We start from the raw sequence: 14,771 nt of genomic DNA on the forward strand, positions 1-14,771 counted from the left end.
TTCTGGAGACTGACACCAAAAACCCAAAGTGTTTGTCCAAGCAGACGTACATCTAGTTTTTAGTAAAGGTTGAAAACAGTAGAATTGGCGGACTCCTCTACTCTACACACACACACACACACACACACACACACACACACACACACACACACACACACACACACACACACACACACACACACACACACACACACACACACACACACACACTCACTCACTCGCACATACTGCTGGACACTATACTTTCCTCTCATCCTCTCATCAGCTTCAGTTTTGCCCAGGCAGCACCAGCCTCCTACCAGCTGTTTTGGCCCTTCGATAACAAAACATCACAAGCTGTAAACTTTGAACAGCCCCCCAGAGTTTGTTTAATAGGTTTAGTAGGTGTTTAAAAGATTCAATGAATAAAAGTATTACGAGGTTCCTGTATATCTGTGTTAAAAACCAAGCATAACTGGCAAACTTACAAATATTACTGATAGAAATTCCTAATAATAAAGGGTCTGTGAGGTAGGCTATTCATGCATATCAGTGCAGACAGCTATCTTAGAAAGTAGCCTGGTAAACCCTTGAATCTAGCCTGTTTTACAACATGGCAACCCACAAGTTTTAATTCATCGATAATGTAATACGCATAACAAATGAGTTATTGATAAATGCAGCCTTAATTGAATGTTTGTAATAGCCAAAGTGCAACGAAAATATTCAAAACTATGCATTATATTCAACTAAAGACAAAACAGATTTCCTATTAACTTCCGCTTTCTGTTGAAGTGAAGCGATAAGGGATTTAAAGCAGTAAATTGTTAACCAGCAGCATCGATATGATGCGTCACATGACCATGTCGGGGTCGGATATGCATATGCTCATTCACTCATTGTGTGTATCTCGCCTGCAGATGTGACAGTGTGGCAGACAGCAGACCGCCTCCTCCAGCAGCACACAATGATCCAACTCTTCATCGACTCAAGTCGTCAGTTCCTGAGACGAGCGCCGAGAAGCCTCTGTCCTTTGTAGCAGGAGTGTTCACCAGATAAACCCCCATCGCGGGATCTGCCTGTTTTGGTTTGAGGCGGGTTTTCCCCTCCGTGTTCATAAACCGGCTCACCTGCAGAAGCTAAAAACCATGCGATCCCGGGCTGCGCTCCCCCGGTAAGTCACCTTTATGTGCGGTTTGTCTATGCTCGGAAAAACTTTACAAGTCAATTTAGAGAAGTTCCTAAGCAGTTAACTGCGGTGTTAAATGTTAACTGTACTGTTAAAATGTAATTGATGCAGTGGCAAAATAAGCGATTTATAGTTTACAGATGCCCCCCCTACAAATAATGTACATGCCAAACACGCCGAAGCTGCTTTGAGTTTTTATGCTCCCCACAAATGGAATAAACTTCCAGAAAACCTGAGGTCTTCACCAACGCTGAGTTCTTTTAAGTCGAGGCTAAAAACACTACTTTTTACAGCTGCTTACCCAGAAGCCTTTTAACTTGTTTTAGCACTAACCGTATTTACAATGTCGTTTTTAAACTATTTTATATCTCATTAATGCATTGTTTTTATGAAACTGTTATTCCATTATGTTTATTTATTGTGTTCCTCTCTGTTCTATTATCATGTGTTAATAATCATGTAAAGCACTTTGAATTGCCTCTGCGTCTGAAATGTGCTATATAAATAAACGTACCTTACCTTACCTTACATTTTGATTAATTCAGTTACTCAATGTGTGAATGACTTGCAAGATGCAACTATGTCATGCTAGACAGGTGTTACTTATATGTCTTGTGTAACCCTGAACCCACAAATAGAGACTACAGTCAGTAGAGAAAAAAATGTTATTTAGCTACTTTTGAAGGTTTAAGGTCCAATTCCCATACCACTTAAGGAATTTTCCATCAGAGTATAGTGGCCTGATCTTTGCCCTATTCTTCATTTTTGCAGCATTACAACAGTGGAAGTTTACAGCTTCCAAATTCCAGGGCAGAAAAAAAAATCCTCAAGTTGAAATCCTCCTCCTCAATTCCCATAGTTGTAGTTGTGAATTCATGACGCTGACTTTAGGAGTGGGAATTTCTCTTCATGCAGACAGCAAGAGTGGCAAGGACATCCAATCACATTCAACAGAGCCTCTTGAGTTCTGCAGAAATGTTCGAGTCTGACAGGAATGGGTCTTCAGTTAGTTTTCCTGATCTGTCCTTCTGTCCATCCACAGGTTTTCCTCCATTCTATTTCTCCTCTTCCTTCCCCCTGTTTTTTCCTCTTCCTCCCGCCCCCAGTGGGTTCCCCAGCGTGTTCCTGTGGTCCTCGCACAGCAGACGGAGGCTCGATCAGCTCCTCACTTCCTGTCTCCGGCCCGCTTGGACGTCAGCTCCCCCTGTGACCCAGAATGCCATAAGAAGGCTCCTCGTCCAAGCTACTGGGACCTACGACGTCTTCTGGCCTATGAGACACTCAACTCGGATGGGCAGCTTACTGAGACAGCTGTTGCGATCTATGGCTACGACCCCAACACGAGTCCGGCCTATTCCTCTGGGTCTTCTGGGAAGGCCCAGCGGTCACATGTCAGGAGGAAGCGACAGATCTTTGGCCATGATGGGCGTTTTAGCATTTCTGGGCAGAACCACTTGCTGAAATATCCATTCTCAGTGGCCGTCAAGCTGTCCACTGGGTGTTCTGGTACATTGGTTGGCGACCGTCACGTTCTCACAGCTGCTCATTGTGTTCATGATGGTAAAAACTATGTGAAAGGAGCCCAGAAGCTCCGGGTTGGGTTTCTAAAAACGAAGCATCGAGACACACAGGCCGTACACTCCTTTGACCTTTCCTCCAACTTCACCAACCATGTTGAAGGTGGCCACGTTCCTTACGCCCCACCAACAAACGACAAAATGAAGTTCCAGTGGATCAGAGCGAAGCGCACACATGTGCCTAAAGGATGGATTAAAGGGAATGCCAATGACATAGGAATGGACTATGACTACGCTTTGCTTGAGCTCAAGAAACCCCACAAACGCCGCCACATGAAGTTAGGAGTCAGCCCCCCCGCTCTGAGGCTGCCCGGTCGACGAGTCCATTTCTCAGGGTTTGACAATGACCGTTCAGGCAAGCTTGTGTATCGGTTCTGCCGGGCCGGCGAGGAGACGTCCGACCTGCTGTACCAGCACTGTGATGCTCAGCCCGGGGCCAGCGGGTCAGGGGTCTACGCCCGGATGTGGGATGGGCGGCGCCGGCGCTGGGAGAGGAAGGTGATAGGTGTGTTTTCTGGGCATCAGTGGGTCGAGCGACAAGGGGCGTCTCAGGAATTTAATGTTGCAGTGAGAATCACACCTCTCAAATACGCTCAGATCTGCTACTGGATAAAGGGAAACTTTGTGGACTGCCGAGAAGGGTAAGGGGTGTAGCAACAAAACCGTAGGCCACTATATCCTCATACATCCTACTGGATCATTGGGGGCTGAAACAACTACAGTGTTCAACCCACCACTAGTAACACTGACATAAAATCAAAATAAACATCAACATTTAGTTTCCCCTGATCACATATGGCAATATCAGTAATGTAAATACAGACCCAAATCCAGTAGTGACACTAAACATAGTAAACAGGACAGATTCATTTCCAAAATACTTAGTTTTGTATCTTCTCTCCCATTTCTCAAATATGACAACGTTTTACATGTGAATTAACTTGAAAAAGTGTAAGTCATGTGGTTTTGCAGAACAGAGGCACACTTATCCGTTTCCTGGAACAATTTTCTTGTTGATAATTTCATCTGGAAGACACTCATATCTGGAACATGCATGGACTGATATAAAACAGGTCATCAGATCACAAGGAGCAGGACTGGGAAAACTATTTCACTATGTATTCTAGCCTTTTAGTGTGCTTATACTAAAGATTGCACTGTTTAAACTCTTGAAGTTTCTCTACTGAATAGTAGGATTTTCGTGGATGAATGTACAAATCAGCAACCAAAGGTGCCTGCAGTTTCTCTTTTAAAGATGTGTCTTCTCTCAGTGGACAAATCTATCTACATAGAGTGCTCTGTCAGCTACACAAACTGTGTTTTGGAGGTATATTTAACTTGTTACACAGAAAAATATTTTAGATGACTGCAGATTACTTGTTTTTATGAAGCCCATTTTGTTGAGCTTTATACATTAATGCTTAGCTCCCTCTGGTGGCAAACATAAAACATTGTAGACGTCCATCATCATGCAGACTTAGCCAAGGCCTACATAAGCACTTTTTGCTTCCTACTTTAAAACGTGTGAAACTGCAAATGTTATGTCTCAGAAACTGAACGGAATGAAATATATGCTCTGAAATGAGCAACTGTTTCAAATGTGTTTCTTTTCCAGCAGGCAACATGTCCCTCATACAACACGATTACTTTTAAACATTTGTTTTATTTTGGATGTCAAAAGGCATTTTCGGAATTCATGTGGGGAAACTAGACAGAGTAAAAAGCCGAAATATGAGGACCAGCTCCAATGACTTCTCCAGCAGCAACACATTCAACAACAGGTTCAACCAGGAGATTGAAACTAAATCCGGGGATATGGCACATGGGAAACTAACTGCAAATTTGACAACTTTCATAGCCGTAGCCGAAAAAAAGATCATCAGCTTCAGTTTTAATAAAAACCTGTTTTCAAGTTTCTTATAAGCTGAAGAAACGCCAAATACACTTTGGGGCAATGTGGTCAAGCTCTTATAGGACCTAAAATCTTTCCAAATCTTGTTCCTCTTCTTCAGTTGTGGTGTTATGGGTTTCTTAAAAAACAAAGAATGTGTCAAACTTGAGCAAAGACATAACATTCAAGAACCTCTGTGTTACTGAGATAAGGGTGATATAAGTACACCCATTAAAAAACTGAAATTGATGTGATGGTGCTCAATCGGAGGGTGGTGCTACTATCCTTAATACCTGCCAATTCAAGAAACATTTGCTACATTCAAGTGGAAAATGACCGCAAAATAAAGCAGAAACACAGAGGAGAGGATTTAAGGGCTGGATGTGCAGAATAAGCATAGTAATGGGCACATGTATGGCATTTGTGTATAAGAAAAAGACATTTTCAAATTCATAGAGACACAGAGCAGCACCGGTGATCCAGACAAGTACACACTGGTTCATCTCAAAAGTAGTTTCCTCCCTCTCATTTACACTCAACATGAAACTCGACTGAAACAGTCAATGTGAGATTCACGACCTCACAGGAAACATTGAGCTTTTGATTTTCTACTTAGATTTGAACCTCAGGATAGGAAAAAAACTTTTTTCTGTTGATTTCTATCTGAATACTGAACAGCCTACTGCTTTTAGTTTTTGACTGAGTTAGAGACGGTGAATGAGAGGAGGCTCATAAAGAGAAACATACTTTGGAGTAAAAGGATGTTCGCCAAATGTGACTTAACAGAAAAGGCAACAGCATGCAATAACCTGTTTCAAACACCATACCGGTAACTGAGAATACATAAACTGGTAATGACATGACGCATAGTCTCTCTTCATCACCCATGGAAAGGTCACTATAAGAACACCCTCTGCTGTCAAATCCTTGAGAGCACAATGATAATATGATATATTTGCAGTGAGAAGTGTTAGGTCCTAGGACGTACCAACAGAAATCTTTATTATTAGCCACATTTGTTCCTTTATCTACATCCAATCCACAAAAACCCTATTGCGATATGGTCCTAATACCATTATGGTTTAAGCATTGAGGCAACACATCGAAAACATTGACTGGATCACCTTTAACACATGTGTCATTGAGAACTTTTCAGCATGTCAAAAGGGTAATCAGGCATCAGCAAGTTGACTTTAATCCTCTTCTGGGTACAGCAGCAGCCATGCAAAGTTAACACTTCTTAAGGAACAACCAGAGCAGGCAGGGCTATATGACAAGAAAAAACAGTCAGGGTTAAGCTGTTTTCTGAAATGATATGTGGGTGTGCTTTTCATTTACAGATGCCAATAGTATTTCCACCCCCACACACAGGTTGACACTCGGGTGTACGTTTGTAAAGACTGGTGCTGTAACTGCCCTCCAGATAGCCAATGAAATGAAAGAAGCAGATACTGAGAGTGAAAAACAAAGTACCTAATGTGATTGAGGAATAATACCGCCATCTCTGCAGAGGAAGTGGATCAGAGTACCTAAGGTGTTTTCCCTATAGACTCATCTGAAGGTTGTACCAACGTTTTATTCTACTTGGTGGTTCAAATCCACACTGAGGCTGTTTGGAGCCACACTTTGATTCAGCAGGTTAGCTTAGCTTAGCACAGAGACTGGAAACGGTGGGAAACAGCAAGACTGGCTCTGTCTAAAGGTTACAAACTATTAAACAAATTACATTTCCTTTGTTTAATTCATTCAAATGTGTGAAAATGACAAGACAAATGTCTGTGGTTGCCAATAAATAGTCTGGCGCTGTTGTTTTTACGCTTAAATATTTGTTCTTATTAAACAAAGGAGACATACGTGCTGATGAGTGAGTTTTAGAGGTGCTGGAAGGCAGATTCTGTTACTATCGGTTTAACCAGGCTAGACATTTAATACATTTCTGCCTTTTTGCGCTAACTGTGCTGTTGCCTCACACTTGATGGACAGATATGAGTCAGGATCTTCCACTGCTCTGAGTGGCTCGTCTGTTCGACTGACTGTCAGAGGCCAGGCTTGCTCTGTGATTGGCCACCTGCACTTAAAATATCTTTGGTGAAAGTCACCTCCTGGCATTCCCTGACTTCCCTGTCGCCTAGCAACAACATAACACAACATGCTAATGTCATCAGCGTGGTAATGCCCGGCGTAACTCGAAATAGTATACAAAATAAAAATATTCTTTTAAATAGGTATATAAACATTGCATTACAAATAGAACCGTATCAAAACATGGTTACGAGTTCACAGTCAGTCCCTCATCCTCCAAGCGTGAGTGCGGATCAACCCTCCGGTCTTTTTCCAGACCCCCACCCGTCTCGCCTCCACAACAAGAATACGTGGGTGAGGTCTCGCTGTGCGGAGGATCACTGCACCTTGAGCCCCAAACTGTTAGAGGACACAGGGTAGGAGTAGGCTTTGCCCAGCACGATGCGATCTCGCAGCAGTTTAAAAAGGACATAGTAGTTGCAGAAGAGAATAAGGCCCAGAGACAAAGTGTGGTTCCAGCGCTCGGAGCGCAGCAGAGAGTATAACTGGTACAAAACCACACTGGACTCGATCCAGATCAGCAGGTTCAGGATCCGCAAGGGCTTGTGGAACAGGAACTGGAAGACCAAAAGACAGGAAGAGATAAGATAAATAAATGCATACAGAAAGGTCAAAGCACTTAATATGCAGGGTGTGAACCATCTTTCTTTAATGCAATATGCAATATAGAATATGCTTTCAGAGGTAGAAGGAAACTGATTCTTCCGCTGTGTAATACTTTTGTATAGTACCGCAAGTGTACTTCTCTTCTAATTTGATATTTTACAGGTTAATCCATCCGTCATTATAATAAAAAGAACAGATACTCACATAAAACCTTGCATGGGAAACATCAGAGGGCAGAGCAACATTATAGGGTCCAACTGCCTTATACAGCGATCGACTGTGTCGTACTAACACCCCCTGAGGCCAAATGGTGCTTTCTGACCACCTGCAAAATATATCAAAAGTTATCCATGCACCATTGACAGTCAATTTGAAAGTCTGTGTTTACGATTCTCCACTCACACATGCTGAGGAGCGTTGCTGTACGAGCCGTGCTCCAGTTTCTGCCAGCGGCCCAGGTGAGCGGCCGAGCGATGCAGCAGGTCGCAGTAGCTGGGCGGCAGCAACTGACTCATCAGCATCACAAACGCATTGATCCACACCATGATCAGATGCTCACAGGACCAGCGCATGTCATAGTACTGCGTGCTCTGTTGGAGTTAATGGGAAAAGGAACTGTATATTTACTATTTTACAGCAAGAAACCGGGTCAAATGTAGGGCAGGGGTGTCCAAACTACGGCCCGGGGGCCAAATGCGGCCCGCTGACCATTTTTGAATCGGCCCTCAGCAAATTCAACAAGTATAATGGAGTATGGCCCACAAATGAAACTTGTGCTTGTCTTATATTCTTAAATATAAATGTATACATATATTAAACCAAAAAAAAGTAAAAAGTGATGCATTAAGTATTCATGTGTTAAGACCACTTTTCAAATAAATTCAGTCAATTAAAGTTGGAAACATTTTCTAATAAATGTTAGTTGATAAGAAAAAAGCCCAATGACTTATTTCCATAACAAGCTTTAGATCGACCCTTCATATTGCTCCTTATTATTATCACTCTGAGCTTTTCTTTTGGTGGGGTTGAGGGGGAGGGTTGTAAGAGGAGGCGGGGGGGGGGGGGTTGCCGACACTCTCAAACTTCATTACCTAGCGAGTGCGTGATTGATTTTGCTAGCTTGCTAACTTGGCTTGTGAGAGGCTGTCAGGATGATATAGGTAGAAGTAGCGTAGGCCAGTGGAGTCTGTCCTCACCATCGGGGTGTGCGCCCTTTCCCAGGCGATTCTCCATGGCGGTGTGTCAGGTCCGACATGCTGGAGTGCTGCCGTTTGCCAGCCAGGGACTGAACAGTAGCGCCGCGGCCCGATCCGATGCGACTCGAACCCTCGCACTCGTGCACCGTTGAAGGCCAGTGATGGAGGTGCCGGCCACGAACGCACCTCACCCACCACCCTGAGGACACACACACACACACACCACACACACACACACACACACACAACACAACACACACACACACCACACAACACACACACACACAACACACACACACACACACCACACACACCACACACACACACACACACGACACACCACACACACACACACACACACACACACACACACACACACACACACACACACACACACACATCCCAATCACATCACCATGTCGCTTTTATCCAAAGTGACTTACAATAAGTGCAAAAACCAAAAAGATTAAAACTCTGATCACGGACCGAAGATATGTTCCTGCTGATCTTTAGTAAAGATCGACACAACCTCTTCCCGGTTGGAGACAGCCTGAGCGTAGAGTTTATCGGTGTCAGTACGACTCTCTGGATGAACACCTGCTTGGTCGTCTCTTCTCTCCGTACGGGACCTGAAGACACAAAACGGTAAATCTGACCCTCTGACCTCTACATAACCNTTCTGTTTTAAGGGATGAGCTGCCAACACTACACACAAGCATCATGTACCTACATTTGATTGATTTTGCTAACTTATAACTGAACTTATGAGGCAATATACCTCTAGTGAGTGGCCCAGCCCTTCGTATATTTTTCTGTGTGTGGCCCTCTGTGAAAAAAGTTTGGACACTCCTGATGTAGGGTCATGATGTGATGGGATACAGAAATAATTGGCACTTTAACGCTGATATTCTCAATAAAATAAAAACAAAAAAGACAGATACCAACCTTAACAAAGCAGAGAGGCAGGAAGGCTACGTAGTAAGCACTGAACAGCGAGTTGAAGAGCACTTCCTTGATTCTACGGTTGAAGTCGCTCTTTAGCTCCTCCACCTCTGCTCGAATTAACTCCGGCGTGTGCAAGTGTGTGTGTGGGGGGCAGGTGTGTGTAGGCATGTGCGGGGGACTGGAAAACTGCTCTCTGAGGTTCTCTCGCAACAGGAAGAGGAAGTCACGTGGTCGAAAGAACGGCGTCTCTGTGAGCTCTGTCTGCTGGTGGTCTGCGGGGTAATCGCTGTCAGCTGGTGCCGTTTGGCTTTTCCCTCCCTCCTGATGGAAACAGCAAAGAGGGACGTACACACCAAATCTGGAATGGAAGGAGGGCGGTGAGCCAACAAGGACAAAAGAAGAGCAGCGAGTTTTAGTCTTTTGAACTGACAGCAGGATGAAAATGAAGTTTATGTATGTGTGAGTGTTTAAGTAGGTCCAGGTGTGTTATTTGTCATTTCAAACAACCCCTATGTAATTTTTCGTTTTTATTTTATTCTACACATTTTCTTTTGTATTTAATTTGCCATTTTCAGGTCACTAAAGAGATATGATTTGCAAAACTGTACTTTTAATATAATGTAAAATCAGACATTAAGAGAGGTTGGGTCCACGAGATCCATTAGTGCAGACATACAAAAAGGACAAAGTAGCAACAAGCTCACTGTGAATCAACTGATTAATGGCTATTTGTACTGAACATCTAATGTGTGGTGGCGAAAGGAAACATATTTTTAGATTTATCTGGGGATTTATTTTATGCTGATAAATGAAGGTTTTTTTCCTTTCACTTCTGCACCACAACAGCAACGTCATGGTTTGTTAAGTTTTGTATCAGATGCACTCCATGCCGTCTATGATACATACACAGCATTGAAACAAAAATAAATAAAATATTGGGTTGAGTCATTTCCTTTAGAGTTTGATGCCACAGACAACATCAATTAAAATAACCCACAACGTTGCTAATCATGTAAGTGTCAATATACCAGCTGGGGTATTGTTGTCCCTTTACATCATGAACATTTGAAACCTGCCACTGCTTTTGATCTTGTTTATGTAGAGCAGAATCAGTGTCTGAATCCATCAACAGCAGTGCAACAAAAACAAGCATAGTTCAAAGTTCTCCATCAAAATCTATTCAACTCTTTCAACACCATGAATGACTTTGAGTAGAGAAAGTGAGAGTGCCATGTTCTGCCCATTTATGTCATGCATTGCTGTTTATCTCTTTATGATGGCAGGCCTTTTGATCCACTTAAAGCCTTTCAGAACAGGTATTTACAGGTTCTTCTGCCTTGAGACGTGGTCAGATCACAACTTATACATGCATTTCCTGGCCTTTAGACTGCAGTGGTTCTCAACTGGTCAGGCCTCGGGACCCACTTTTTCCTGAGTCAATAGATCGCGACCCGAAATTTTGAACCACTCAAATCTATTCAACAAAAAATCGTGCAGTAATATATACTCTTTTCAGCATACAATATTAATTAAAGTGAAGTATAGTGCATATATCCCTTATATCCCTTCACAGACGATAAAAACCCTGCTGAAGGTTAATCCATAGGTTAATCACTTTGAAATGATTTCTGATCATCCATCAGCTAAAAGAGGCACACTGAAAACCCAACCCCAGAAGGGGGTCTGGGGGGATTCTCCCCCAGGAGATTTTTAGAAATACTAACATATAAACTACCCATTCTGGTACACTGAGAAGAAAATAAATAAATCTATTGCTACCCGACATATTAATAATATTTTATGCCATTGTTTCTTTTTCACTTTGTTCTTACAGCTTGCTGCTCCACTCAGTATACTATAAAGAATAGTTCTACCGCAAAGTTATTCTCCGTGGGGACTTCCGGCAACAATCTTGATTCTGATTGGCCAGTAGAGTCGGAAAAACATCAGCAAACATTTTTTATTGAGAAGATGATCACTACGTGACAGAAGTTATCAAAAGTTTTCAAAACCACTGCATGCACAGCGTTAGAAAATCGGGCTTCAAAATAAAAGTTTGACCTTCCCCCCCCCCCAAAAAAAAGGAAATATTTGTTCTTCTTCACTCACACATCTGCGACCCACTCGAAACGGGTCCGCGACCCACTTTTGGGTCGCGACCCACCAGTTGAGAACCACTGCTTTAGAGGGTATGGTAGGGGGTAGCAAAGACTCACGGGTATCCCAGGAAGAGGAGGTTGAGCACAGAGTGGTTCTTGCAGAGGTTGACCAGCGTCCAGCAGAGCACCCAGCCGCAGAGCGTCAGCAGGCTGAGCCGCGCTGCGATCAGAACCACGTAGCGGAGAAGGGATCCGCCGCTGCTCTGAGACACCTGCACAGGACGCCACCACAGGTTACCAGAGAGACAGCCGGGGGGTTTGATTCCCACAGAGGTTATGTGTATTTAACGTTGCTGCTTATTGTATGTTGTGTGTTTACCTCTGAAACGATAGTCCACACAAGCCTCCTGGCCAACATGACTGTAATGAAGATAGCCAGGTGGTAGTCCATCAGATGGAAATTCTGTTCAAACATAGAGGAGAAAGAAGCAATCATTATTTTTCCATGGAGAAATTTTTTTTGTTTGTTAAATTGTACATATTAAATTAGACCTGAACACGACAATATACTGTTAATATTTTATGAACTGTGTGCAGTGGCTAAACAACTGTATTGGTTTTCCAATTCAGAGAAGTCATTACTGCCAAACTGTTAATGTTTTACTTATTTAAAAAAAAAAAAGAGGGAAGGTTGATTCCAACTCTTTTTAACACAGATGTTCCCTGCTCACATTCAAAAATGAGTTTGTTTGGTTAAAGAAAATAAAGTTGGAATATTTCTAATAAACAGAAAAAAAAATAAAGAAAACAATAGCAAAGAAGTCACTTAAAAGTAAAAAATAAATAAATAGAAAAGCAATAACAAATCAAGCTGGTGTGTGTACATCTTTTTAATATTCATGGTACATGGTTTCAACAAAAAAGATTAGCCCGGTCTTTGGATGTAAAGTGTTCCCGCTTAAGATACGTGTGAAAAATGTAGATTTGTTTTTACATTTTCAAAGTTAAGAAAGAAAAAAGCATGACTTTGATTGGCCAGTGTGTTCTTACGAGCGAGGTAGAGGCAGCAGGGTGGCTGTACGGGTACCACCACACCGTCCTGTAGATGTTTATGTACTGGACAAACAAGGCCACCAGCAGATACAGGAAGAGCAGGAACTCAAACAGCAGGCTGCTGTCCAACGGCAGCTCGGGGATCCTCGAGTGACGCACCGGCTCCGGAATAATGAGGGCCGAGATAGGGGGCGCAGACTGACCCACCACGTTACTGCTCCTGAGGGAACACAACCACACCTAAAATACACTTGTAGACAAAAAAGTGTGGTGCAGAACAATGTTTGTGTCACATCACACCCAATTCTCAAACCTTGACTCAGGCTTGAAGTTCATCTCTATTCTTATGCCAGTTTTACATGGATTACATCTAATATTTTTTCAGAGAAATCCATTTGCAACTATTTTGATGGACAACTCATCTTTACGTAAATTATCTCTTTGTCATTCTTAAATTATTTTGTTTTAATTCCAAACAATGTCCCAACATTTTAGTGACCTTAATCTATAAATAACGGTAATTCTGTAAAACGGAATATAAATGACGTGGAAGAGATGACTACATGATTAAAGAATATGTTTAGCTGATGTTTGATATCCAGGCTCTGATATTCTAGACCTAGGGGAATGACATTAACAATTTAGCGGAAGTGGATCAGAGCCTGCAGGTGGATGCTGGGGTGGAGCTCTTTAAATACTAAAGGCTCAGCAGCAGCAAGCGCATCGTTTTCAGGAGAGCCTTTGATTGGCCACTGACGGCTCAAGTCAGAGACTGTTTGAATCCATTTGTAAGTATTGCTGATAACACTTAGTTGTGTTCAATTTAATGGAGTTACTGTTAATCTCCTGTAATAATGACAAGTAAGTCAAAAATAATTTTAAATGATAATACGGCTAGCTAATGTCTGATAAAGTTCTTTAAACATTCCATCTAAGTGGACAATAAAAAAGAGCATTAAAGCCTTACTGGGTAAGACCTAAAGTGAAATGGGGTTTTCTTTCCAGATTTGTTTTTAAGTTTCCATTCAGCATAACGTCTGATAAAAACAGAGTGTGCTCACCTGTTCCTGATGCCTGTCCCATTGCTGATGTTGCCTCCGACCAGAGTCTGCAGGGACGGCAGAGCAGAGCGACTTAGCTGCTGTCTGCTGGGACCCCTGCGACCTCCTGGCATGGTCGCCAGTTACCTTGGCAACCACGGACGCCGCCCACCAACCAACAGCCGCTGGCACTCCTCCGCTTCTCCTCAACGAGCCACCATGTACAGTCAGGCCACTGCGGGGGGAAATACAAAACTGTCAACAGAAGTCAACAGATTATTAAAAAAATGCAAGTCACGCAGAGACGTAAAACCAACAAACCTGAGGCCTAATCAACATTTATAGGAGAGCACCCCGGAGACAAATTAAATATAATTTGAGTATAGACCCGTCCCGTGGTGTTTACTTCACACACAAATTGAGCAGTTGTGAAATTAATGAGTGGAAGGATAATTGGAGCACTGTGCAGATGCTGCAGTTTGTCAATTACTTATTTACTTATAATATGTTAAATGTTATGTTCTCCCTCAGTGTTTCCCCTAGGTTTACTGCCTTTGCAGGGTGCTGCTGGAAAAAAAATTTCGGGGCACGCACATTTTTTTAATCCTCTGAAGCAGAGAGGAGCTGTGGATTATTGTTATTGATATCGTACAGTAACAAAGTATTTGTACATTAAAAAGTAATAAAGTACAGTGTTACACTGTACTGTATTAGGCCGCTCCATCTCATCTGATCTCTGATATGAAAGCAATCGTGTTATGATCATATTGAGCTATTGGTGTGAGTCTAACATTAAACAAGCCGTCTGCTTGTCATACATTGCTGACGATACATTTTTAGAGGCAATTTGTTGAGTCACTGCCGCTAAATGCCGGTAGCATCAAGCTAGCAAGTCCTGCATTAGCCTCACATCAACAGGTGTAGACAGAACATCCAAATATCCTGAGCTAATTTACTGAATAAACCAACTCACATCTCAATACTGTAGTTCAAAACCACGGTACCTGCTCACCATCTGTGAGCTATTTTTAGAATGCGCACGCTACGTTCGTTGTCGCGTTCGCGCGCGTCCACCTGGGCAGGCTGTGTGTGTCCTTCTCCCGTGACGATAACG

The 14,771-nt window shown here is 42.7% G+C and overlaps 2 protein-coding genes across 4 annotated transcripts in view; one reads left to right on the top strand and one right to left on the bottom strand.

Annotated features, from left to right (window-relative positions):
- The first annotated feature begins 896 nt into the window (after window positions 1-896).
- On the top strand, window positions 897-4,339 carry LOC104967790 (serine protease 23-like). The gene is made up of 2 exons (XM_010797313.1): window positions 897-1,153; window positions 2,211-4,339. Exons 1-2 carry the CDS (start codon window positions 1,128-1,130, stop codon window positions 3,388-3,390), a joined length of 1,206 nt encoding a protein of 401 aa, XP_010795615.1. The 5' UTR covers window positions 897-1,127; the 3' UTR covers window positions 3,391-4,339.
- A 49-nt stretch (window positions 4,340-4,388) lies between these two features.
- The window catches only part of tmem39a (transmembrane protein 39A), a 15,832-nt gene continuing 5,449 nt past the window's right edge, over window positions 4,389-14,771 (bottom strand). Inside the window, exons 2-9 of one of the 3 annotated variants that reach the window (XM_010797316.1) lie at window positions 13,679-13,892; window positions 12,615-12,831; window positions 11,944-12,027; window positions 11,682-11,836; window positions 9,466-9,823; window positions 7,727-7,914; window positions 7,529-7,649; window positions 4,389-7,275 (exon numbers count right to left, since the gene is read on the bottom strand). In XM_010797316.1, coding sequence (XP_010795618.1) covers window positions 7,036-7,275; window positions 7,529-7,649; window positions 7,727-7,914; window positions 9,466-9,823; window positions 11,682-11,836; window positions 11,944-12,027; window positions 12,615-12,831; window positions 13,679-13,791 — 1,476 coding nt within the window. In that variant the 5' untranslated portion in view covers window positions 13,792-13,892 and the 3' untranslated portion in view covers window positions 4,389-7,035. Of the gene's footprint in view, window positions 7,276-7,528; window positions 7,650-7,726; window positions 7,915-9,465; window positions 9,824-11,681; window positions 11,837-11,943; window positions 12,028-12,614; window positions 12,838-13,678; window positions 13,893-14,771 lie in introns of all 3 variants that reach the window. The other 2 variants (XM_010797315.1, XM_010797314.1) reach the window with 2 other exon arrangements.

Source organism: Notothenia coriiceps, unplaced genomic scaffold (genome assembly GCF_000735185.1).
Source record: "Notothenia coriiceps isolate Sejong01 unplaced genomic scaffold, NC01 NC01_scaffold00037727, whole genome shotgun sequence".
NCBI classification, from domain to species: Eukaryota; Metazoa; Chordata; class Actinopteri; order Perciformes; family Nototheniidae; genus Notothenia; species Notothenia coriiceps.